Source organism: Parasteatoda tepidariorum, chromosome 2 (genome assembly GCF_982258835.1).
Source record: "Parasteatoda tepidariorum strain Cologne lab strain chromosome 2, Ptep-v5.0, whole genome shotgun sequence".
NCBI classification, from domain to species: domain Eukaryota; kingdom Metazoa; phylum Arthropoda; class Arachnida; order Araneae; family Theridiidae; genus Parasteatoda; species Parasteatoda tepidariorum.
Window position 1 is genome coordinate 16,484,627 of NC_141756.1, and position 27,461 is coordinate 16,512,087.

A 27,461-nucleotide genomic window follows, 5' to 3' on the forward strand; every position below is an offset into this window, starting at 1 on the left:
TACCAAATTTTATCACATGTTATAAAAGCCATATTTTAGGTAATTTTTCCAAAATTATTTCAAAAACGCTACTGTAAAAATTACCGATCGTTTTGGTGTTCCCATTTAGCAGTAAATAAAATAAATTTTACTCATAGTATTGTATATAGTTTTTTTCTCAGTGTAGGTTTGCTTTTGAGTTTGTTAATTCTGTTGACCTAATCAATTAAACAAATGGCAGAAAAAACACGTTGATATTAAAAAAAAGACATTATATCTTATGTTTGATAGTGGTTAAGCTCTTAAAATATTTGAAAAATTTGTTTACATTTTTTAAAACTACCAGACGGAATGTAATTATTTGTGGCAAAAAGAATTGGATTAATTACTTTGCTAACATTTGCGATGGGAATAATAAGTTTAATTTGTAAATTTTTAATGCTCTAAAAGAACATGTGCGATAACAAGTTAAATTTATTTAGAAGTCAAAAACTTAGGTTAAAAATAAAAGAATGAAATATGCAAAAAGAAAGATTTCTTCGCTATATTTTAAAAAAAGTAAAGACTGAAAGAAGAGGTTATTAAGTTCATAAGCAACAGGTACTGAAATGAAGATGAATAGGAATTAAATTCATATAAACCCTAAAGGTTTATATGAATGAATAAAAATTTAAAGGGAAACATAGTTCTTTTAAATATGTAATCATATAAAGAGAATTATCATTCTCTGCAACTATTTTTGTTTCTATATGTTCAAAACACATTAAGCTCGGGCCATAGTAAATATCAGGTAGGGAATTGTATATAGATATTTAAAAGCCCCCTTTCGCAGTGATGCGGAGGGGTTTATTAAAAGCAATAGGCCGCAAGCACTTCAATCAATCCCATTCCTGCCCAATCGATTATCCTAGAGAATCCTAACTTTTGTATACAGTGCGTAAAAAAAAACGGAGCGACTTAAATTTAATCTAATTTTCATCGGATGTTCACGTTCTAGGATTTAATCATAATGGTTCGAGGGGATGATCTCAAATATGCTATTTAATTAGTGCAGACGATAATTTAAGTTACAAAATCAAACAGAAAGACGTACTTTCACTGAATAATCGTACCTTTTTCCAACGGATTTGGATTTCCGATCCCCACAATATAGGGAGTAGCCGCAATCTGAGAAATTTTTTCCCCATAGTTTGCTCAGGAGAACTGTCCAAAGTCTGGACACCTTAATGTTGATCTTACTTTTCACCTATTTTATGATGTGTCAGGAACATTTTTCACGAATTGAAAATTTTTTGCACATAATTGTAAAATTCGTTTATCCAAAGATAATTCCATGCAAAATATAGTTTTTTAATAAATACTTATTATTTTATATAGGAATGGTTGAAAATATTTTGATCTGTAACGTATACAAATTTTTAGATCATTTGAAAGAATGCAATTTTAAATGACAAATTACAAAATTTGAGCAAAATCGATCGAATAATTCTTGAGAAATGAAAATTTTTAAAAGTCATATTTTTAATAGAATATATTTATTTTAACTGCCTGTATTGTTTATGTTTTGAGTTGTTGTTGTCCACTCTTGGACATGAGTTCAAACAGTCCTGGCCTATGTGCTGCTTTGTGCAGCCAACTAATTGCTGAAATACGTAAGGGTCCGTTGACCTCCCGACTTAATATTTTCTTAATTTATTAGGATCCTTTGACCTTATTTCAATTCGGTGGTTCCCCTTTTTTGTGTTTTAAATGTTTAATTATCCCTTGTGGCATATTTTGAACAACTTGTAGTGTATCCCTTGCTAAAATCAAATTATCGGGCTGTTGCCATGTAACTTATAATAAACTGATCTGAATTTTAACAAATGCCACGGTGGGGCTTCGCCGGGTTCCCCGACCGGCACTGATTGAGCCTGCGCCTCCTCTTCTGGGTGAGCCTGCCGCGGCGACGGTACAGATTTTTAACGTATACCCTGAATTAATAGGGTGGGTCGTTATATATATTATACATAGCATATATTTATGTATTATATTTTTATTGGCATATTTGAAGTCACACTCTCGAACCACTTAGATTGAGTCTTAAAACGTAAAGATCCGATTATTAGATCAAAAGTTGTTCAGGGTGATCCATTTTTTTAGTTTGCTAAGTGTACAGAGAAAGCGGACGATTTCACACTGTCATTTTCCTTGCCGAAACAACTCTAAAATAGTAGCTCTTTTATATTAACATTGTAAAACAGCTATAAAAAACAATAAGTAAACCAAGAGATATTTGTAAAATATTTTATAACTAAAGTGGTAGACAGAATGATGCAATAATTTTGTCCAAGATTTTTCCGTCTCGCCCTAGTGATTCAATTAAAAATTAAAAAAAAAATTTTTTTGCACTTCGAATCGGATTTAAACTGATTTTTAAACAATATACTGTAACAATTTGCTTCTTCTATATAAATAAAAATAAATGCTTCTGTGTGTGTGTTTGTCTTTTATAGACTCCTAAACCATCCAACTGAAAGGGATGAAAATTGGCATACGGATAGTTTGATACACGAAGATGGTCACTGTTGATATTAGAACATTCTACAACAAACCGTTCAATCGGGATGAGCAAGAAATGAAATAGAATTTTCTGATTGGTTAAGAGTTAGTTCAGAATTCAAAATTGGTTAGAGTTCAAAAATTTAAGAACAATTTTGAATGACTTTAGAAGAAGAAAAATCAAAATTATGATTGGAGTCCCAGCAATGTTGGGCAATAGATGAGCGTTTAAATTCTTGTTTTTTGACATAGGCTTCATGTTTCTTGACACGGCACTTTAAGGCACGCTTAGTTTGGCCAATATATGAAAGGCCGTATTGGCAATTAATTTGGTATATACCCCAGCTACTTTGACTGTCAATGGGCTGTTTGAGATTAGAAAATTTTATCTTATTAATGGGATTGAAAATAATATTAAAATCAAACTTCTTTAGGATATTAGCAACTTGGCCAATATATGAAAGGCCGCATTGGCAATTAATTTGGTATATACCCCAGCTACTTTGACTGTCAATGGGCTGTTTGAGATTAGAAAATTTTATCTTATTAATGGGATTGAAAATAATATTAAAATCAAACTTCTTTAGGATATTAGCAACTTGGCCAATATATGAAAGGCCGCATTGGCAATTAATTTGGTATATACCCCAGCTACTTTGACTGTCAATGGGCTGTTTGAGATTAGAAAATTTTATCTTATTAATGGGATTGAAAATAATATTAAAATCAAACTTCTTCAGGATATTAGCAACTTGGCCAATATATGAGAGGCCGCATTGGCAATTAATTTGGTATATACCCCAGCTACTTTGACTGTCAATGGGCTGTTTGAGATTAGAAAATTTTATCTTATTAATGGGATTGAAAATAATATTAAAATCAAACTTCTTTAGGATATTAGCAACTTGGCCAATATATGAAAGGCCGCATTGGCAATTAATTTGGTATATACCCCAGCTACTTTGACTGTCAATGGGCTGTTTGAGATTAGAAAATTTTATCTTATTAATGGGATTGAAAATAATATTAAAATCAAACTTCTTTAGGATATTAGCAACTTGTCGACTTATTTTAGGAAAATAAGGTAAAATGACTAAATTGTTAGAAAATTCTTTGGAAGGTTTATCGGTAGGCGATTGTTTAGTTAAGTTTTTATAAATATTATCAATAATGTTAGGAGAATAACCTCTGTCATGAGCAATGGCTTTGATGTAATTTAATTCTGCATCAAGAAAATCAATGTTAGAACAAATATTTACCGCACGGTAGACAAAAGACCGAAAGGATGCAAGTTTTTGGTTGGGAGGATTTGTAGTGAGGGGGAAGAGAAACAGCAAAAGGTTTGCGAAAGACAGTAGTATGGAATGAATTATCATTCCGAGTCACAAGAACATCTAAGTAATAGCATCATGCCAAGAGATACAGGACACATTTTATCTTTATTCCAATGGTATAAATTACAAACAACGAGCTTTGCTTACTTCAATAACATAAAGCCGCCGAAAATTAAAAAACATAACATTAAATAAAAAGAATTGAAATTATTTTAGCAATAAAAGACTTCAATTTATTTAATTAAATTATTGAGCGAAACACGAAATGGAATTTTCTGATTGGTTAAGCGTTATTCATTGTTTGAAATTTTACTATAAGCGATTCAGCTTTTCATATATTTTAAAGATAAAATTAGTGATAATATCTAGCTTTTTGGTATTATGGTAACTGATGTAGTTTTAGTTGAAATTCTACGACGGATTTTCCGTAATTTCAGAAAATATTTTTTTCAGTGGTAGCAAAGATTGTGCATTAATATTTTAATGGATTAGAATATAAAGAGCTTTGTTTCTCTACTACACCTATAAATATTTTAATAGCAACTTAAAGGTCAGATAGAGAAATGCCCACGCTCCAAAAATCGCATCAAGGTCTAATAAGAATTCGATTTTTTTAAAAAATTTCGGCCTTAGTTGACTGTCACTGACAAATCTATTTTTCACAAAATTTAAATGTTGACGGGTTATCTAATATGTTCCAAATATACTAATACAGGTACAAAATATTATATTTTATATTAGGTGATTATTAAGTAAGCACCAATACTTAGCAGTTATTATATTGATACTTTGGAAATAAGTGTTTCACGGTTCTCGAAAGAAATATGCACCTTAGAAAATTACTTGAAAATGCAATAGTATCATGCGAAGTGATGCTAAATACATTTTATCTTTGTTCTAATGGGATAAATTTCAAAAAACGGGTTTTGCTTACTTCGATAAGGCAAAGCCTCCGAAAAGGACAACAAATAATATTAAATAAAAAATATAACTATATTTATTGAAATCTTAGTGGAAGAACCAGCAAAGTGATATTTTTAGAGCGAAAAAAATTTTTCATCTTAACTATTTTATTAGCATTTTATTAGATAGCGGGACAAATATTTCCTGTTTTCATATATTTACCACCGCCTAATTTGAAATAAAAATGATGCGAGCATACTAGCAATTCTTGTAATTAGTTATGTTAAGATTTAAGTGAAGGCAAAACCAGTTCTGTTACATTAAACATGCCTGTATTGATGCAACGACTTTTTTTTTATTCTCTGTGATTCATTGATTCCCCTAAAAATGTCACTTACCTGGTTCTTCCACCAAGCTCTTTAATTGTGTCGGGATATGATTTTCAGTTTTGAGCATGATTTCGTAGTGTTCCTCAATGCGGATTTATTTATTTTTTATTTATTTTTTACTATCCCCTTGTGAACGGGTATTCAGCTGGTATTTTATAAAAAAGGACCCACATAACCTGAAACTTTTTTTGAAAAAAACTTGTAAAATAAACACCATTATTTAATAAAATGTTTTGAGAAAATACTGTCTAAACAGCATTTTCTCAGTTTGGAATTGAGATAAAATTTTATGTCAGTTAACGATATCTTTGTCTTCAAGAGCTAGAAAACAATTTTAGGATATGATATACAAATCTTCAAAAATAATAAAAAGAAGAATGCTGTGTGTAGTGGAAGAAATTGCCTTTATTTGAAGAAAAAAAATTACTTACGAGGGAATATTTCAAACATAAAAAAAAAATTCAAAGCATCATTTTTTAATGTTTTCAAGAATCTTTAGTAATCTTTCCCAAACTTGTTAGTGAGTTTAGTAAATATTGCAACCTCTTAAAAAACCTAAAAGAATGTAAGCATTTTTTAAAAAATAAAATTAAAAATGCTTTTTAAATTTCACTTAAAAATGTAAAGCTAGTAATATATAAAATGTATTTTTTAGTATTATTTTTACAAAATTCATGAAAGAGATTGCTTCTATTTCATTACATTTAAAATGTTTGTAGGGAAATACAAATAAAAGTGTAACTAAATAACTTCGATTCATATTATAAAAAGTATAATGAAGTAAAATATTTAATTTGCCATAGTGATTCACTTCAATAATCTATTCTGAGTTTAAGAATCGATTATTGAATCCAAGAAAATATTCATTCCAATTCTCAGCTTTAAGTAAAGTTATAACTTAATTCTAAAAATTAAAATCATTGCTTTTTTTCTAAAAAAGTTTCGAATGTTTTTTTAACTAAGCTCAAAACATATCTCATGTTCTTAATACAACAGTAAAAGACACTTGTTTATTTTTACATTACTTTGAATAATAAATTTAGAATAAAATATTTCAATGCAATTTTATAAAATCTTCTCTAAAGACTGCTTAATATAGTTTTTTAAACGCTCTTCGAAAAATATGTATGGAAAATAAAGCAATTTCGTGGATATTTAAATAAAAAAAAATACATATTCATTTTGCCCGAAACATTCACTTCAATATTCCAAGCTTGAGAATCGATAATAATGTTACAAACTAATATTGGAAAGATAGTACAAATCATTCTAAACTACGATGAAATCTAAATTATATATGCTGCATGGGAGCATACTGAGAAAATCAGAAAGATATTGATCGAAGTAATGTATGTACATACTTATGCGAACATACTTTTATGAAGGTCTGGGTGAAATCAGGTACAGAAGAATCAATATTTACTTCTAGAATTACTTTCCATATTTTAAAGATAAGGTTTACTTTAGAATTTTGTGACATTTTTATGTAAGATATCATTCTCTTAAAAGCTTCAAGAATTTAATTTCAAAGGAGACAACAGATACTTAATATGCTTGATAAAAGAAAGAAGAGATTCGCAGCATCCTATTATATTTTGCGAGCTCAAAAGAATTTTTTTGAAGTTAAAACAAAATGTATATATTATAATATCGCTCTTAAGATCAAATATTTTTACACTTGTCTAGTATTTTTCAAAATTTTATTTGGTATAAAAATTTTGTTCAGCAGATTGCTTGCTAATTAAATTAATAATCTGATTAAATATGACTTTTTTTAGGTATGATATAATTAGCAAGGTCAGATAAAAACATTAGTTTTCTTAAATATATATCATATTATCCCCATTGTATAATCTTTTATATGGATGATATTGCGATTAAATTCAAAATTGAATCTTTTAGTATAGAAATTATTTTAAAGAGTAACGATACAAACGATACAAGAAGATCAATTAAGTAATAATTGATCAATATGTAAATGCTTAGTTCCTCTCCTGCTTGTTAACGAGCTGTTAAAAAATTTAAATTATTTTTTCAAACACACTTGCTTGATTGCTTGCTCATTTTGAATTTCTGGAAATGAGAAAGTTTTTCGAAGATATATTTAAAATTATAAAAGTAAGTTTGAAAGAACAAACATTTAAAAAATACTGTTAATGTAAAATATCAATATACGATAAATTTTAATTATTAAAAGAAAAGTTGTAAATTACAAAATCTGAAATGATTGACTTGTTGAAGCAAAGAGACGCTTTCATATTTTTTATTCTTTAAGTCATATAAATTTTTTATCATTACTATGTTAAGCATTCATTACAATTTTTGATTAATCTTTAACTGTTATTATATTATTATACTACTTTTGTTATTGTATTCTTTTATTGTTATTACTTTATTAATCTTCAATTATCATTATTTTATTGTTACTATTATTTAAATTTTTGATTATTTCAAATCAAGTACTTGGTTACTTATGGAATTGTTTAGAAAACTCTTAGATTTTTTGTACGGAAAATAAAGAAAATGTTTAAATCTTTTTCATCTAAAAAATATTCGCCATATCTTTCACTTTTTCTGTTAAAAAAAATCTAGGTTTAAAATTATATTAAGTTAGAACTTATGTAAATATATTTTTTTTGCTAATGTGAAAATCATATGTGATTAAAAATTTAATTGTTTAGAGTAAAAATATGTTACAAAAACTTCAAGAAAGTTTCAGATTTGACTTTTCTATTTCTTGAAATGAAGGAAGAATATTAGAATTACTGGTTGACTAACCAATTGGAATTTATTTAGAATTTACACCATATTTTTCACAATGAAAAGCCTTCTTTCATGGGCGCTTCATTTATTTTTCCAAGTTTAACTTTGCACCACGAGTTCCTTATGAGATAACTAAAAAAAACTATGAAAGTTTTATTTATAGTTTTTCTATTTAGTTAGTTTGTAATTATCAAGGTAATCGGGGGTTGATAGGCCTAATTAACTGGCATGCTAAATAATACGTAAAGTTAGAAGTCTCAAAGTTGGTCAATATCTATTATCAGATATAAAAATAAAATCTGAGAAAGTTTAATATTTTCTAGTCATTCGAGGTAATTAGACTCATTGACATTAATACAAATTAACACATTTTTACCTAAGGTATAAATACCAAATTTAAACCATTCATTATTTATGAAATAAATAAAAAAGAAAAACTTAAAAAGTTTCATTTCGATGTTCTGTATAATTGGGTTAGTTAGGGGGCAATAACCTTACTATTATTTATGCTAGATAGTACGTTTTCACCAAGAAATTTTAAATTTTCACCAAGTGTTTTTTTTTTTATCAGATACAGGAAAAACATATCAATATTTTGTAATTATCAGGGCAATTATCACATTTGAAAGTTGTTCTAAGTACATTTTGAGTCAAAAAGTTTCATATTTTAACAATGTTGTCCATATCATAAGAAAGGAGAAACAAAAAAATTTTCTCATTTTGATATTTTGTATCGATTGTAAGAAATTGTCGAGAAAATATCTTCCCTCAAAAGTAATGATTCAGCTCTCTCTTTCACAAAATATTCTTAAAACTGAATCAAATTGTCACTGAATAAACATAGTTATTTAGAAAATTTAAAAAAAAAACCCGATTTCTTAACATTTATTGCACTTTCACAGACTTTTGTTGTGGTTAGAACATTATTTTTGAGAGACCCTTATAAAGTGTTTTTTTAACCTTATATAGTTTTAATTAATATAGCATTTATTTTTTCAAATATTTTTAGGGACCCATCCCGTTATTGTAAAGAATGAAGTAGTTAGTTTAAATATGTAAGTGCACGAATTTGCATAATTCCTATGCGAAAATGTCTGCAAATAATTTTTGATTAATAAATTTTTTATTAAGTGGTAATTTTTTTTAAAAGAAAAGGAAAGCAAAATATCGTTTCTATAAATAATGACGTATAAAACGAGACTTTACATTGAGAAAATTGTGTTAAAATAATAACTGACGTTTTAAGATATAAGCTAAGGACTCAAGAACTGAAATAATATGTAGTACAAAAATATCATAGCAAAGGAAATCATAGATTTAAAAAAAAATGGGGGGAAAAATTGGATAGTCTTTGAGAGGAAATGCAAGAAAATGGAAACGCATGTAAAAGGAATCGCTTACTTTCAGATAGACCCAGAATTATGCCGAATCTGAATTCTTTGAAGGCTTTATGTACTTTTTGCATCAATATGTATGCTTCGGTGATACACATTCTTCTTTTTATATAACCCATGTGAATATTCAAAGATACACGAACGATATAATTTTGTTTTTTTTTTCTTAGAAAAATGAAAGGAAACGGTAAAATGAAGTTTTTTAAGAATGTATTGCTAAATAAGAATTTTTAAGAATAGTTTAATGCTAGTCTTACTTCATTAAAAACTTGAGAAAAAAATTAAAAAAGCAAATGGTAGTAGATTTTCCAGGTGTCGGAAAAAGATGATGGATCATTTTTTTTTACACTGAAGAGTAAAAGATGTTTAAAACTGTCAGAATAGGGTATAATTTTTTTGCGTTTCTGTCTCTATGGAAACACTAAAGAGCACGGTAATTCTCATTAAACAGTTTTGGTAATGACTTTTTGGTAAAATTAAAAAAATAATGCTATTCATTACAATGTTGTCTTATAGTAAATTTAATAAAATTAGGTAATTTTAATCAAATTTCGTCAAACTTAGAAGTACTGGAATGTTTTGGAATTACAAAAAAAATTTTTAGATTAATAACCTTTATTTTATACAACTTGTAACTCATGACTGCTGCGCATTTGGACGCGTTCTCTGTACTAAAAGACTTTAACTGCATTGTTAAGAAGTAATAGAAGCCTAATGATCTAATAGTCAATGGCTGGCATTTGTTTAATAAAAAATTTTATACAACTTCTATTTCACGTATTAACTTTGATTCTCGTTGGTTAATTTATTTTCTAATGTAAGCTATAAGTTAACATCTACCAACATTTATAGCTATAAAAATGTGTAAAAAGCTACTTAAACATATAAATGTGCAAATGTCTAGACAAGGCTAGACTTAAATTAGTAGCTAAATTGTTAGGCATTAGGGAAGCTTATAGGTAACAGGTTTAAATTCCATCGTTCCCATGGATGTATTATTTATTTATTATTACGCTTACACACTCAGGCTCATGTGTTCATTACAAAACTCGGCTTATATGTCCTTGTCAAGTCGAAATACAGATAGCACACGACTGAGAAAGACAACATCAATCATACATTTTAGGATTCTGTGGGATTCGAACCAAGCTACAATCGATGCATTTTTCTCTAATATGAGTAATTTTTTTTCAACTCAACAAGGGATTATCACAAATCCTACTTTTTAATGAGCACACTAAACTGCACATGTATGTGTAACGATAAATAAATAAAAGAATTCTTGGATTAATAATGTTTTTCTTTAAATATATTTTTTACAACAGTCTCGTTTTCATGCCAAATGATATTTAAAATAGGGGCAGTGATTTTAAATCAAAGGGTAATCATAGAAGTGCAACGGTAACTAAATAAATGTGATTTAAGGTACACATTCAAGCTCGTGCTCTTATTTTTAAAAAAAATAGCTTGATCTTGTCAAATTTCAGAATAGATGTACAAAAATTCGAAAAACAGCACAAAAATATTGAACTCTCTACCTCTACGTTTCAAAAAGTTTGGCACAAGGACAACACCCGACAGGTAATGAAGGCCCCAATAATATATGTTTGTATTACTTACACCTCGCCGTTCTGTTCCACTTACTGCTCTGAAACTTGTATGTAGTTGATACGAATCCTGCTAAATTACTGAATGTATTTTCTTGCTGTCTTTCATAAATTTGTGCTATCTGTTTTTCAAACTTAAAAGAGTTTTTAAGACATTCTTTTTTATTTACAAAGAAATACGCATTTGTTTGTAAATAATTAAATAAATCTCACTACCCCATGATGGATGGATGAAACAATCCCATTAGTTTGGGGATTTGCTATTATGTACGGTTTTGTACGATGGGGAGGGGGGGAGGTATTAAACAAAGTACGTACTTTATAAACATACACCAAATTTAAATTTGACTTTATCCTACACACTCCTCAAGTAAATATTTAATTTTATTTAAAACATAATTATTTTAATTTTTATGAAAAAGGGGGTAGGCTAATAAAATGTACGTACTCTAAGGGGGGGGGAGTAAGACCTTATGTACGGTAATGTACGAAGGGGGGGGGAGGGGTTTGAAATTTCTCCATTTTTGTGTACGTACTTTTTGAACGGCCCCTTAAACCATCTTAATTGTACATTTGAAGCTACCATTTACGTCTTTTCACCCTTTGTTATAATTAAGAAATTATGTTAGAATCAGAAATAATTAACAATCAACTAAATTATGTAAACCATTAAGATATACCACCATTTTAAATAAACCATAGAATTATGAACAGATTATTGCCAATCTGTTTAGTACATAGAAGCCTAGACATCAAATAGTTAAAATTACCAAATAAATGTTAAAATGAGTGACAATTCTGGAGAACATTTCGTTAATTTTACCATGCTATTTTAGAGCATGACATAATAATCTTTATTTGGTTTAATTTGCCTTTTGTATTTGTGGAGAAATGTTTGGTAATGAGAACTGAGAACTATTCTTTTGTACACCAGAACTTCCGGTAAGCCGTTATTATAGTGATCGGTAAAATTACCAAAAGAAGGGTTTAAGAACCGTATACTTTATTTTAATTACCAGAATCATGATTTCCTTCACCAGAAGTATCTTTACCATACAAATATGGACATTTTGCCACAATTTTTTGCACCGTGTACAAATTTGTTAATAGCATCATTCCATAAAAAAAGTTAAATGTTAAATTAAATTAATGCATTAGATTTGAATTAAATCATATAAGAATTATATCATAAATCATATAAGAATTATATCATAAATCATATAAAACTGTCGATACTCAGAGGCTCCTACTTATGGTTTTACTGAGCGGATTTGAATGGAACTAGTATTTATATCTTGGGAATGGAAACAACATTTCCCTTGAAAAATATATTTCTCAATTTTGCCCTCAGGAAGCTCGATTCTGTTTTTACTTCTTCTTTTTACCTATTGAGAAGTAAAAAAAAAAAAAAAAAACAGAATATTTTATTAATTTGTACATTTTTGTGTTCTATGTACATATTTGATGCTTAGCAATATGCATATGGTAAAATTTATGTGCAATTTACAGATAAATTTAGCAGTACATATGCATTTAACAGCGCCATCTATTAACGTGATTCATGACTATTTTTTTCCGTCAAAACAAATTCGTTAAATAGAAGTTTCGTTTAAAAGAGCTGGACCTAAGAGTCCCTGAGTATCATCAGTTTAATTTTAACCCCTACTCTATTATGTAAATTATGCGTAATTTACATATAAATTTAGCAGTACATACACATTTAGCAGCGCCATCTATTAACACAATTTCGAACTAGTTTGTTCTCGACTGGATCCTGGGACCCATGATCTGAATAACTTGTATTCGAAGTTTCGTTAAATAGAACTGGAGCATAGAGTCTCTGAGTACCGTCTGTTTAATTTTGTCCACTACTGTATTAAAAAATAATAATCCAGATAAAATGATAAAACTTTTTATTAAAATTCCTTATTAAAATAAATTAAAAAAATGAAGCTCTGATCCCCCCAAAAAACAAAAATAAATGAATAAATAAAATGGAAATAATGATACATCAAACAAGAATTTGACAGTTGATATAAGCCTTGGTCTAAAAAACGATTTAATCGCCTCCAGGAGGAAATATAAGAAAAGGAAGAAAAATGGATACGCATATACTCATATATCGCTCATATTTAAACAGATAATGCCGAATCTTAATTCCTTTTAATACTCCACGTTTTTTTCACATCAATGTGGAAGTTTTGGTGATACATAGTTTTCAATTGGATATTAAAAGACACGCAAATGGTATAAATTGCATTTTTAAAAAATAGTAGCTTATTTTTACAAAAACATTTGTATAAGAAACTTCTATTAAATCAAGATATTTAAGGAGTTTTATGTCAGAATTACAAAAAAAAAAACTCATGCTTAACACTGGGATAAAATGTAGCAAGGAAATAAACAGCATAATATTTAGAAATAATTGTTAAAACGGAAGAAGCAGCTTGCACTCTAGAAATTTTACATTCAAATTTTTATTTAAATAATTTTCCTTTTTGACGGAAATATTTGTATATAAATATAAATGTGTATTAGATATATATTTAAATTTATATCTAAATATAATTAAATATAGATTAGGATATAAATATATATTTAAATATTTCTTGCAAATATTTAGCGAGAGAAGATCTTTAAGCGTCCTAAACGATCAGTCGATTAACTGGGATATTTAAAATCCCGAGAGAAAAAATATAGAAATTCTTGATTAAATTTAAACATTTTAACCTTAACAAATTACTAGCCTATGAAAAATATTTTTCAAAATATGAAATGTTTTTAATAATATTATATAATATTTGCTTGTGCTTTTGATCTATGAATAACTATTACTTTTGTTTATTCGTAAAAAAATTTTCTTCCTTTTTAGACTGATTAAAAAAAATTAAAATAGTTAAAAGCCATTTATACATTTCACCCTAATTAAATGCTGACTATAAATAATTTTTCATGAATCAAAAATTCCCAATATATATTTTTTGCATAAATTGTGCAGGAAACAAGATTATAAATAAATCAAATGAAGTGATGTAATATTTTTTTTAAAGATAAATTTCAAAAAAATGATAAAAATAGTTGAAAGATAATGAGTAAAATATTAGAAATCGCCTTTTCATAAAATGAACATTAATTTTTTCATGACGGATACTATCTATCCATAACTAATGTTAAAAGAATCTATTTTCAAAAATGAATTTAAATACTTGTGACTAAGAATAATTTGAGCAAATAGGCTTCTAATCTCTTTGATTTTCTCATTCCATTAATTCAGAAGGATTCATGACTCTTTCCAATATAATTAGTAATCTACTTTTGCGATTGGAATGAAGGAAAGGAAATTAGTTGAGTGATTAATGGATTCTCCTTCGATTCATTCTCTCAGAATGAATGAAGAAATTCTCTGATTTAATTCTTAATTATTTCTGCTTTCAGAGTATGATTTCTATAATAATTTTTTTTTCTTCTTTTAGAAGAAAATATCTTTTTCAAAAATTAATTGTAAATAGGAATATGCTCCACTTTGTTTAACTATGTTGAATAAATATATAGAATACAAACTTATTTTTAATAATTCTCTCTCCATTGATTTTAGTTTTTGACTTTTATTAATTATTGTTATTTTTACCAAATCCTAAAAATACATTGACTTTTCATGTAATTAGTGGAAAATACGGTAACAATTTAATTTTCATAAAATGAAAATATTTTCTTATTATATTATACTTCTAGTATATTATATATATATATATATATTATTTTTCTTTCATTATTATTCCCCCCCCCCTTTTTTTTCATATGTCTATTATTTTCCTTTGTTTTATCTTCATATATATGGGTGATTCTCACGAAACATGACAATTTGGATAAAAAAATTTCTTCAAATTTAGTCTTCAAAATAATCTAAATTTTTTTTTTGTATACTTCTTCAGCTACACTTATTAATATCTTATAGGCAGCAGTGTAGTTTATTAACATTTGCTCGAGAAAAAAAATGAAATAGAAATTCACCAAATCTTGAATGGCAAGAAAATGACATATTACCTCAGAAGTTTAAAAAACAGTCATTTTAAGTTAATAGTAAGTAACTCAACTTAAGCCTTTATGTTAGATGGACCATAAATTGCTTAAATTAATTCTTTTTATCCACTGTAGAAAGAAACAAAAAATGTTTTGTTGCTGATATGTACAGAATAAAATTTTGTATAATAATCAATCATTAAATAAATAAATAACTTTGATTACATCCAAGCATATTACAATCATACATAAACTTGGTATTAGTTAATATTCGCTTTCCCTTTTTGCAGTATTAGCAGTTAAAAAGAATTTATGGTAACACTTCAATGTCCTGGCATTCATAAGCCAGCAAAATGACAGCCAGGATAATGACAAATTCGCCATTTTATAGCATATAACTTTACTTTAATTTAATATTTTGGCTGAAGACGTTTATATTCTGCGGAAAACAACAGTATTTCTTAAAATAACTCAGATAAATCTATGTAGTTTTTGTTATTAATGATTTCAAGAAGGCAGGAAAATGACAGCATAAAAACCTGTTCACCTTGAAAAATTTTTTGAAATAGATTCTGAGCCAGAAAATTGGTTCTTTATTCATGCAACAAGACATGTTCATATAGGAGGGTATCTAATCAATCTATTAACATAAGATATTGATTCCTGGCGCTATCTATTTTGGTTATAAATCACTAAATAAAAGTAATCAGTAAAATGACAGATTTTCATGGGACAAACAAATTATTGACAGAAAAAATTATTTTAAGCGAAGTTTTAGTAAACAATACCCTCTGCGTATATTCTAGAAATGCTTACATAGAATAAGATAAAAAAAATTAGATTTTGAAAAATGTATGGGAAGTTTTGAAGCTAGTTATTATTGGAATTATTGTTTGGAACATTCCAGAAAAATGACATTTTGATATTCAATTAAATTTTTTAAGTATACAAAACAGTCAATGCTAGTGCAAAGTCATTTTAAAATGCTAACAGCAATGCCATTATATATTTTTTTTAAAAAAAAAGTTCTTTTAGCATTATAGTATTAGATCCTGGAGCAAAGGACAGTAAATTGTCATGTTTCGTGAGAATCACTCATATATATATATATATATATATATATATATATATATATATATATATATATATATATATGTGTGTGTGTGTGTGTGGGGACGGCATGAGTGGTCGTCTTAAATAAAAGACACGTTCTTAAACAAAAACATATATATTGAAGATTAAATTTACATAGGGACGGACGATAAACAATTAACGATTAAATAACAAAAAAATAATAATAAGTAAGGAACGTCTTTAAAAGTTTTGTATAATCATGACTCCTCTTTGGAGTGCATCTCATCACGTCTTTTTCGGTTCGTTGTCAAACACACTCTCCGGGAAATCCCCACTGCTTCCTCGTCATGCACAGGGATCAGCTTTCAGCTTACATTGACTGGCGGGACTTCTAGCTTACGGATCTGAGAACTGATATCAGGTTACAGCACAGGAACTGGCACCATAGAGAACTGAGATCGGCTTTGTGTACAGGAGCTGGCACCATAGATTCGGCCCTCCTGTGTTTCGCCTGGTCCTCCAGCGACTCTATAAAGAAAAAGCAGAGCAGACTGAAAAATATAATTGATATCTGAAAATTAAATGTTTTAGGTTAATAACGTCTGTTGTGAAAAAATTCTTTCAGGTAAGAGTAAATCAGTTCAGGAACGTTAGGTAAGAGTGTATCAGTTCAGGAACATTAGGTAAGAGTGTATCAGTTCAGGAACGTTCACTCTTCCATCTTTGCACGTCTTTTGTCTCTTCTTCAACGGCTTCGTCTTCTTTTCTTTTCAACGTCTTTCATCTTTTTCTTTCCTTTAACGTCTTTCATCTTTAACGTCTTTCGTCTTTTACATCTTTCGTCTTGAACTTCTTCTACGTCTTTAAATTCTTTCGTCTTCTTTCACGTCTTTCGTATATTCTCACGTCTTTCGTATATTCTTATAACTATAGTTCTTTCGTCCTCCGTCTTTAAATTCTTTCTTCTTCTTTCACGTCTTTCGTCTTTAAATTCTTTCGTCTTCTTTCACGTCTTCCGTCTTTAAATTCTTTCTTTTTCTTTCACGTCTTTCGTCTTTAAATTCTTTCGTCTTCTTTTACGTCTTTAAATTCTTTCATCTTCTTTTACGTCTTTAAATTCTTTCGTCTTATTTTACGTCTTTCGTCTTTAAATTCTTTAGTCTTCTTTTACGTCTTTCGTCTTCTTCAAAAATCAAATTCACTTCTTTAGCAATTAATTTTTCATCTTCAAAAATTACAGTCCTTATCTTTTTGTCTTGGCAAGCTAAAATTCTTCTTTATGCAATGGATGCAAAAGTCCTTCTTTCTTTCTTCTTTTATGATTCACCAGTATGCAATGAACACAATTTACTATGATGTTTTCTATTTTCTGTCTAAGTTTGGGAATGAAATAATATTCTTCGATTTCTTTTTCCGTATATTTAATTCCTGAATGTCCTTTCTCATGAGCTGTTCTTATAATTTCGATTTGCATATTTTCTGGCACAACCACCAATTCTTTGCCATCAACAAATTTATACAAAATTCCATTTCTATTGCAATAATCTTCATAATTCGAAATTTTAAGTAGTTCTTTTATAGTCTTAATTCCAGTATCTTTATCTTGGGCTGATCTGAGTCTTGGTAAAATATTATCGACGGTAACACAAAATACATTAATTGGAGATCGACTAAGGGCGGTGAGCCATCTTATTTCCAGAACGATGCTCAATTATATAGTTGAATTCTTGCAGCAAAAGTGCCTAACGAGCTACACGAGTTAACAAATCTCGTTTTGACATAGTCTTTTCAAAAGCAGCACAGTCAGTAATTATTTTGAATGGAATACCTAACAGATAGATGCGAAATTTCTTAAGGGCTTCTACGATAGTAAGAGCTTCAAGTTCGTAGCTGGAATACTTTTTTTCAGCAACAGTCGTTTTTCTACTCATATAGTAAGTGGGGTGAAAATGTTTTTCATCATGGGGGTTTTGCATTAAAATGGCAGCATATCCTTCTAAACTGGCGTCTGTGTGTAATTCAGTTTCATATTTAGGGTTATATATTGAAAGAACAGGATTTTGGGCTAACAAAGATTTTAATTGATTAAACGCTTTCTTTTCTTCAATGCTAAACTTAAACTTACGATCTTTTTTAAGCAGGTCACTCAACGGTCTAGCTATTATAGAATAGTTCGGAATGAATTTTCTGAAGTATCCGGTCAATCCCAAAAAACTATGAATTTTCTTCAAATTTGTTGGCTCTGGAAAGTTGAGAACTGCTTTGGTTTTTAAGGTAGATGGGAATATTTTTCCATCCTCTATCACATGACCTAAAAATTCTATGCGCTTCTTTAAGAAATGGGACTTCTTAAAATTAATATCAAGTCCATATTCACTAGCAATATTCAACACCCGATTAAGCCGTTCAATACCTTCTTCAAGGGAGGAAGACAGAATTATAATGTCATCTAAATATGGTAAAACTATACCCTCATTAATCAAAGTTCGGAAAATGGTGTTTATAAATCTTTGAAATACGGCAGGAGAGTTGCATAGTCCAAACGGAACTTTAAGAAATTGATATTGTCCTTCATGTGTCACAAAAGAAGTGTATTTTCTACTATCTTTATTTACATCGACATGTAGGAATCCATTCTTAAGATCAATTGTACTGAAAATTTTCGAACCTTGTAGTCTATCTAATATGTCTTCAATTAATGGGAGGGGAAATCTATCTTTGACAATTATCTTATTCAATTTTCTATAATCTATACAAACACGAGGAGATCCGTCTTTTTTCTTAACAATTACAACGGGGCTACAATATTCGGAAGAACTAGGCTCTACTATTCCTTGTTTTAACCATTCAGCGACTTGAGCTTCTACAGTCTTTTTTTCTGAAAACGGCAATCTACGTGGCTGGTGAAATATCGGTTCCTTATTTTTAACCAAAATGTTCATTTCCACATTAGTTGTCTTAAGTTTATCTGGCGCACAATCTAAAACTAATTGTTGTAACTTATTTTTTAAAACATTAGGAACACAAGGATCTATGTTAATTTCAACCTCATCAGATATAGTAAGATCAATTGGTAAAATAGACAAATAGTTTACTTAATCAAAACACTGAATTTTATTTTTAATTGTGATACCCTTTTCATTGATAATTGTTTCACCCTGCATTAAGACATTAAGGCCTATAATAGCGTCATAAGGCATCATATCATTTTCTACAACACATATTTCAGAAAAACAATTGAAATCATCATTTTTAATACTCTCTTTAAAATAACCTAATGGAGTCACTATTGATTTACCAAATCCGTTTAGAGTAGAATTAAATGGAAATAGTTCTTTAGAGTTTAATTTATTAAAAATTGATCTTTTGATTAAAGTGGCTTGACTTCCTGTATCAATCAAAGATTTCACATTTAAGTTATCAATTATTACCATTTTAAACAACTTTGGCTCTACACTAACATTTAAAGTAGCAACTTCCGTTTTTGCATTTGATTTTGGACATTGCGAAGCTTTGTGTCCAAACGCTTCACATTTAAAACACTTTAAACCCTTATCTTTATGTATGCAATATTTTGAAATATGATTTCTTGAACCACAATTGTAACACAATTTATTATTAAAAGTTTCAACATCAGTATTATACCTTATCTGTTCATTATTATTTTCATATTTATTTTTATTCCTATTTGAAACATCTTTTCTTACAATATACCTATCATCATATTTTGCTTTTGTTCTATCATAAGAATTATATTTACTATCAAAGTCATGTTTTGTTTTGATTTTATCGAAAGCACTTTTACTCTTTGCAGAATCACTTTTTATTATTTCATAGACTTTAAGTTTCTCTTTAAATTCGGACAAATTTTTGCAGCCGTACAAAACAATTTTGTTTTCATGTTTATCATTAATCCCTTTAATTAAATGCATAAAAGCAGCAGAATCTATTTTTCCGAAATTACAGATCTCTTTCATCTTTAAATAATATTCTTGAGCGGATTCAGAATCCTTCATTCTACGTCTATTTAAGAGATCATGCAAATTAGCAGAATTAATTTCGAAAGAAAATTCATCAATCAAAGCTTCTTTTAATTTTTGCCATGAATTTATTTCCGGGACAGTTCTGACAGATAAAGAGGCGTTACCACCAAGAGATCGTTTCGCAAAAATAAATTTTTGTAAATCAGACAAATTAAACAATTTTGAAATATTTTCGAAATGTTCGATCCAATGAACAATATTTTCATGCGATTCTGCATTATACTTAGAAATAGTACTTTCGATATCAGAATAATTAATAGCAACATTTTGAAATTCAAAATTTCTACAGGCATTATTTTTATCTCTTAAGCAAGAATCAATGTTTTTATTTTCATTATTGCACAGCATTGAAAAATCATTCTCTTTCTTTTTAGTTAAAGTTTCGGTTTCATTTTGATTGTTTATGTGTTCCATGGAGTCTTCGTCTGACTCACAGGAGCTAGACGTGTAGGCGTCATTAACGATCTGAGAGAGTTTTTTCAAATCGGTTAGCAAGGTCAATATGTTTGTTGCAATTTCTGTTTTATTGCCTTCATACGAAATATTTAGAATATTGGAAACAGTTATTAACTGATTAAGAGTGAATTCTTTTTCGATATTTTTTAATTTATTTTTAAATTCTTCGCTATCTAAAATAAAACTGAAACCATTAAAATTTCTTAATCGTTTTCTGTTTGACCGATCGCCTTCTACATCGAAAATAAACTTATGTAGAAGTTTTATTTTGTCAGTCTTAAAATTCTTCAATGCTTTGCTTACTTGCTTAATATCGTTAAGAATCATTTTAAATCAATGAGTAAAATGTACATACCCCAATTGTTGTAGCAGATATGAGCTTAAACAAGAAACGAAAGTTTCGTCACAACGTTTTTCGGTTACTTATTGTTCACGAGAATGAAAAGTATTTGTTTCGAGGAAAATGAAAATTCTTTTCAATTCAAATTGAAATTTCTTCACAGTTCAATTTTTTCACTATCCCATTTTTTCATAATCCAATTTTTTCATCATAAATTTTTTGAGAATATCCCACTTCTGAGTTTGTGGGGACGGCATGAGTGGTCGTCTTAAATAAAAGACACGTTCTTAAACAAAAACATATATAATGAAGATTAAATTTACATAGGGACGGACGATTAACAATTAACGATTAAATAACAAAAAAAATAATAATAAGTAAGGAACGTCTTTAAGAGTTTTGTATAATCATGACTCCTTTTTGGAGTGCATCTCATCACGTCTTTTTCGGTTCGTTGTCAAACACGCTCTCCGGGAATGCACAGGGATCATGCACAGTCATGCACAGGGATCAGCTTTCAGCTTACATTGACTGGCGGGACTTCTAGCGTACGGATCTGAGAACTGATATCAGGTTACAGCACAGGAGCTGGCACCATAGAGAACTGAGATCGGCTTTGTGTACAGGAGCTGGCCCCATATATATATATATATATATATATATATATATATATATATATATATATATATATATATATATATATATATATATATATATATATATATATATATATATATATATATATATATATATATATATATATATATATATATATATATATTTAGTAAACACATTTATTTATCTTTAAATTTTCAATTCCGTGAAATCAAAACCAAGATGGTTTATCAGCTCATGTAGTTAATCTCTTTAATATAAATGTGTTGACGTAGAAAATATGTTTAAACATGAATTGAAACTTTAATTTTAAGTTAACTATTTTATTTCGAACTTTTGTTTACTGAATTAAAAGTATTTCAAAATATAGTAACCATGTATTAAATTTAGTGTTTAAGCAAACAGTTCCTAAAAAAGGCATGAAATCTTAAACTATAAATCATAACTTCCGTAAAAATGAAATGCCGATCTGATCCTCGATAGACGGCCAAATTATCGACTTTAATAGTACTTTAATGAAGTACTAAGGAATAAAACATAAAATTATTGCTCATACATTGTTCAGAAACCAATTGAACTATATATGCCATTTTTAAAAATTCCTATTTAAAAGCAGCAATCAACTATTAAGTACCTAATCAAGATATCAAAAAAGTCTCCAATTTGAATCAATAAAAAAAGAAGCATTGTCCAGACTGAAAAGATTTACTAATAAAACAGAAAATACATAAGTGAAGGATTAAACGTAAAAAGAAAATTGATCGCCAATCGTTTGTCTACATGCTGTGTTATGCATCCAATTTTTATTAAGTAGCATTTTATTCTAAAATATTTCATATTCTTACTGCTGCTTCTTTCATCCTCATGCATTATATGTTCAATTTCTCTTGGTTTTTTTCATTTTATTACGTTAAAATTACTTAACGTTACAACGTATTTGGAAAAGATTTTTCAATCTATTTTCTTTATAGATTTTCTTGATTAAATGTTTCTCATTTAAAACTTTTCAGGTTGGTGAAATATTATTAAGTGGTTTAAAGATCTTAATTCTGCTAAAATTTGTTTCTAAATTGTTACGCATACTTTTCGGTGCTACATTAAGACAAGAGAAATATTTTTTCGAAATTTAATATTATCTTAATTTAAATGCACTATTGACGACAAAAACTTAATTCCCCTTTCAGATTTCTTTACACCAGATCTGAAATTACGTTTTATGCAATGAAGTGTTGTAAATGTGGTTTCACACAGCAGATTTTAATTCATATTGGAATTAATGCACCCAATTTAAATAAGGATTGTTCTTTCGAAATAAAATTTCTGTGCATCCCGTTAAATAAAATTCATTTTATGAGAAAAGCGTTAAGTTTAGCCTTTTCAAAAATGATTTCTTACAATGATTATTGTTGACGAAATATATGGATAGAGGAAATCATAGTTAAACCATGAAAATAAATATTTTACGGAAAATATCTAATCTATGTTTGGCTATGTTGTCGCGGAAATACAGTCCTAACATTCATTGGCAAGCATTGCATAAAAATGCTTTAATTGCTTCAATATACACGGGAAAAAAATTCTGGTAAAATTACGATACGGTAAAGGCATTTCTAGTTAAAAAGGCTCATAATTTTGATAGTAAAGCCGAAATATATGGTATTTAAACCATTCGTTGGGTAACGGTTTTACTGGAAGTTCTGATTTTCTAAATTATTATTTTTATTTTAACGGCAGGTATTGAACTTGTTCCGCAGCAGACTGGTCGTTAAGACACAGTTCTCGGTAGATCACCGAAGTCGAGCATCAGTGGCTGCTGTCAATGTGCGGGAGGGTGACCACTTGGCCTGTGTAGGGACCGAGAGTATGCGGTAGTGATCCTCGGTAAACTGTTCCACCGTAAAGGGCTTGATTTCGCATGCAGGTAGTCGGGCTACCGAAGAAGGGGTGCCATCCCCTCTGCAGAGTATCAAAACTGTGATGTCATGTCTTCGGATCAGCGTTAGGGATGTATCCCAGACTGTCGCCAATAGCCCATTGTGCAGCTCTAGTGTGACGTTAATGAACTACAACAACAACAACAACAAGGTACTGAACTTATCATTCTTCGCCATTTAAGTTGCCGGAGGTTTTGCTCCTTTTGCGTTGCCTGGCGAGCAACATTACCCTCGCCACAGTGCTACAGATAATCGTTCATAGGTCGGGCCACATTCCCACATCACGCACAACAGAGGACAACATAGAGAGAGCTTTGCCCTGAGCGGAATTCCAATCCGCAGCCATTGGCTTCGCAGTCAGGCACCCTAACCTCTCGGCCAACTGGCCGGCTTAAAATTATATTCCTTGTTACCACATATTTACTAAAATTACAAAACAGAATAGTACATTTAATCGAACAAGTAGTTTTCATGCCATGCTATAAGATTTAGTAATAAAATTATCAAATTTCAACGCCTATTAAAGCATTATCATATTCATTATCATAGCGCATCGATAAAAATTAGAGCTTTTTGATGTTTCCCTAGAGTTAGAAACACGGTAAATTCTACCATATTCTTTTGACTACATTTCGTTCATTTAGACCATATTTTTTCTCGCAGTGCGCAATAATTACTGTTGCTATTTATTTGAAAAACAAGTTTAGGAACTTTATTTTGAAGTTTATAAGCACTGTTATAATTAGTTATATAGCACAAAAATAATTGTTGACGTGTATTTCAAAAACAAGTTTAGGAATCTCAAGTTTCTACGTGATGTGTTATTGAACGTATTGCTTATTGTCATTTTTCAGAATTAATGTGTTACTTTTTCGTTAATTGCAGTGTGATGCAGCGGTTGGAATGAAAGCCTTTTTTGACATGCTTCATCAGAAACCTCATAAAGTAATCCTTTTCGGTGCCGCCTGTACCGCTGTCACAGATCCCATAGCCAAGTCCTCACAGTTCTTCCAATTAGTACAGGTAAGGAGAATTTTTCTTTTATAGACATCTCAATCAATGCATTTAATCTATCTGGACTGAATGTATGTGATGTTTTTTTTAACACATCTGGTTTAATCCTGTGGTATTCTATACCATATGTGAGTATTTGTTTAATAAAATGAAAATAATTTCCCTTGGAAAATTAAAATACATGAGTTAAGTTACTTGCAATCAATGTCATTAATTTAAATGTCCTACTTCAATATGTCATATTTTCGTTAAAATATTAATTTTTAATTAAGAAAAGATGTTGTGATTTAATTACTACCTCTTTAATGCAATTTGTGTAAAAAATTATAACAGCTAACTAAATTATTTTTTAATATGTACCTCCATAATATTGGATTAAAATATCTCAACCCAATATTAAGGAAGTACATAATGGAAACTAAAGAAATATATAATAATAATTTACGTGGTTGATTTTGAATCTCAACTAAATTTTAAACGAATATTTTCTTTATCTTTTAATATAGAAAATTGTTGAAGCACTGCTGCGCTAACTGAAAAAAAAATTCGGAAAAGTAAATTTTAAGGAAATCTTTGTCTAAGATGTGTTGCTTAAAAGTACGAATAACTGATTAAGAGTTAAAAAAAATAACATTCTAATTCTAATTTTGCATAAAAATTATATGTAAAAAAGCCGTATGACGTAAAATAAAAATTTATATGGGTGACGTTAACCTTATGTCACTTGTTAACAGTTTAAATCTTCTCCTCCCGTTAACAAATAACTTTTAAAATTGCTGTAAAAATTTATGCACGCAACAAAAGAGAAATCATTGCTACATTTTTTTAATAAAACAGAGCAATAAAATATCCTAAAATTCAAAAGAGAAATAAAGGTAAATAAATTCAAGTTATGTTACTAAAAAGTATAATTAAGTAAGAAACGATAAAATAATTAACATTAATTTAAATCACTACCTTTTATACATGCAAGCATAAAAATTATTTTTGCATACAAAACAGAAAAAAAAGACAACGCATAAGTTAATTTTTCATAAATATGTCACAAACCACTGGACAAATGTAAATAATTTTTTTTTTATTTTTCAGAAATAATTTTTTGTTTCACTTTAAGTATTAAAATTGAGTAAGAACTATATTTTAAACATCATAATTCTTTACATAATTTGCGGGTAGCAGGGCGGATAAATAAATAATTCCACAGTGAATTGAAAGAAAGCATGTTTACAATTACATCTGAAAGGGGAAATTATACTTTTTGAAAGAGAAACCGCCAATTAAGTTCCTAACTTCAAACTTTTAGAAATCCTCGAATGAACTGTAACATTTACGCAAAGGGGCTTATTTGGGAAAGATTATGGCTAAGTCCTTAACTTTAAACTCCGACACATGATTTGATTTTGTGTAGCTCAAATAATGACATCAAATATAAAAATATCTTTGTGCAAAGTTTAACAAGATCTGTTCAAAGAAGGATTGTGAGGAGTTGGTGGATAACAAGATTCAAACAGATGATAAACTCTGGTGAGGATACAAAGCTGAAATAGTCATTGATCCTTTGAGGGGAAATAGTTTTAAGACTGCTCAATCCGATTACTGCAGATATCTTTTCATTTCTTGTCCGTATTATTTCAAGTAGAGAATATTTCATTGCAAAAGCTCAACTCATCTTTTATATTTCAGTTTAATATTGGAATTCCCCAGATGAATGAAAGGTTGTAGGTCAATATAACGCTATGTATATGCAAAAAAAACTATTTTTCTATTCTTTCTGCATAAAATTTTTCCTATATTATTAAATATATTATTTAGACTTATAAATAGTTGTATAATAAACGTTTCTTTAAAAAATTATAAAGTGTGCTATTTAATATGACTTTACAATATTTAATTTCATATTTTATAAATGCAATTGAGCATTCGAAACAATTTTGAATTTACGACTACCAACGATCAACTTCGTAGCTCTGTAATTTTGAGTCAAATCCAGAAGACAAGGGAACTATCTTAAATCAAGTATTAAAAGAAATTTGTCGTCGTGAAAAACTTTTTGATGAAACTAAGCCCTACTTGCGTTACACGGAGAGGAAAACTATGAAAACCTTCCTTGATTAGCCTGATGGAAAAGGGACCTTAATCAGTGATCGGTCTAACACCGAAGATATTCCATGTCAGCACTACGATCGGGGTGAGCCGGGTGCGGAATTCGTATCGATCAGCCATCGCTGGGATTCGAATCCGGGGTATTCATTGGGAGGCGAGTGCTCTATCCTCTGAGCCACCACTGCTCTCATTATCACTACAGTTAAAAAATATAAGAATTTAAACGCTTAATTCAATTCTTAAAATTTTATTTTGTTTTAAGCTACACACTACTGCAGCAAAAAGCACCTGAATTATGTTTTAAAAATGTTATTTATTTTGCCTTAATATGATATAAAAACGTTTCATAAAACTTGTCTTCTTGTCAACTAAATTAAAACTATTACAAGATTGCAGTTCAGAAACATATCTCAAATTTTATCACATTTTACGAAAGTTTCTTTACTTATATTGCACTTCATAATGATGTTTCGTGCTTTATGGAACAGCACACTAAACATAATTCAAAATCATTGAGAGGGAGAATTTTACTTTTTTTGCAGCATATACACTCATGGACAAAAAAATTAACACACCAAGAAGGAGTCGTCAAAATGAAACAAAACTTTACATACGTAATGACTAACTTGATATAAGTAAATGATTAAAAAATAAAGATTATCGTTTTTCTTTGATTTTCTAATCATTTACATATATCAAAGTAGTCTTTACGTATGTAAAATTTCGTTTCATTTCGACGACTCCTTCTTGGTGTGTTAATTTTTTTGTCTATGAGTGTATTTAAATGAAGCTTATCTAATAATCTTTTATATTCAGTTAAACTTAAAAACTTGTAGTGTTTGTAGACTTATTTTGTCACCCAATAGTAAACCATCTCGTTTAAATCAATTCAAAGCAACAAGAAGGGGAAATACAATAACGTAAACTGCATGCATGTAAGTTAATGTTGTAA

General features: G+C 29.0%; 1 protein-coding gene across 2 annotated transcripts in view; it reads left to right on the top strand.

Moving 5' to 3' along the window:
* LOC107448832 (gamma-aminobutyric acid type B receptor subunit 2) overlaps nt 1–27,461 on the top strand; it is a 292,812-nt gene that overhangs the window by 114,744 nt on the left and 150,607 nt on the right. For both annotated transcript variants that reach the window (XM_043051303.3, XM_016064184.4), the window contains exon 2: nt 24,278–24,415. In XM_043051303.3, the coding sequence (XP_042907237.3) occupies nt 24,278–24,415 (138 nt within the window). The remainder of the gene's footprint in view (nt 1–24,277; nt 24,416–27,461) is intronic.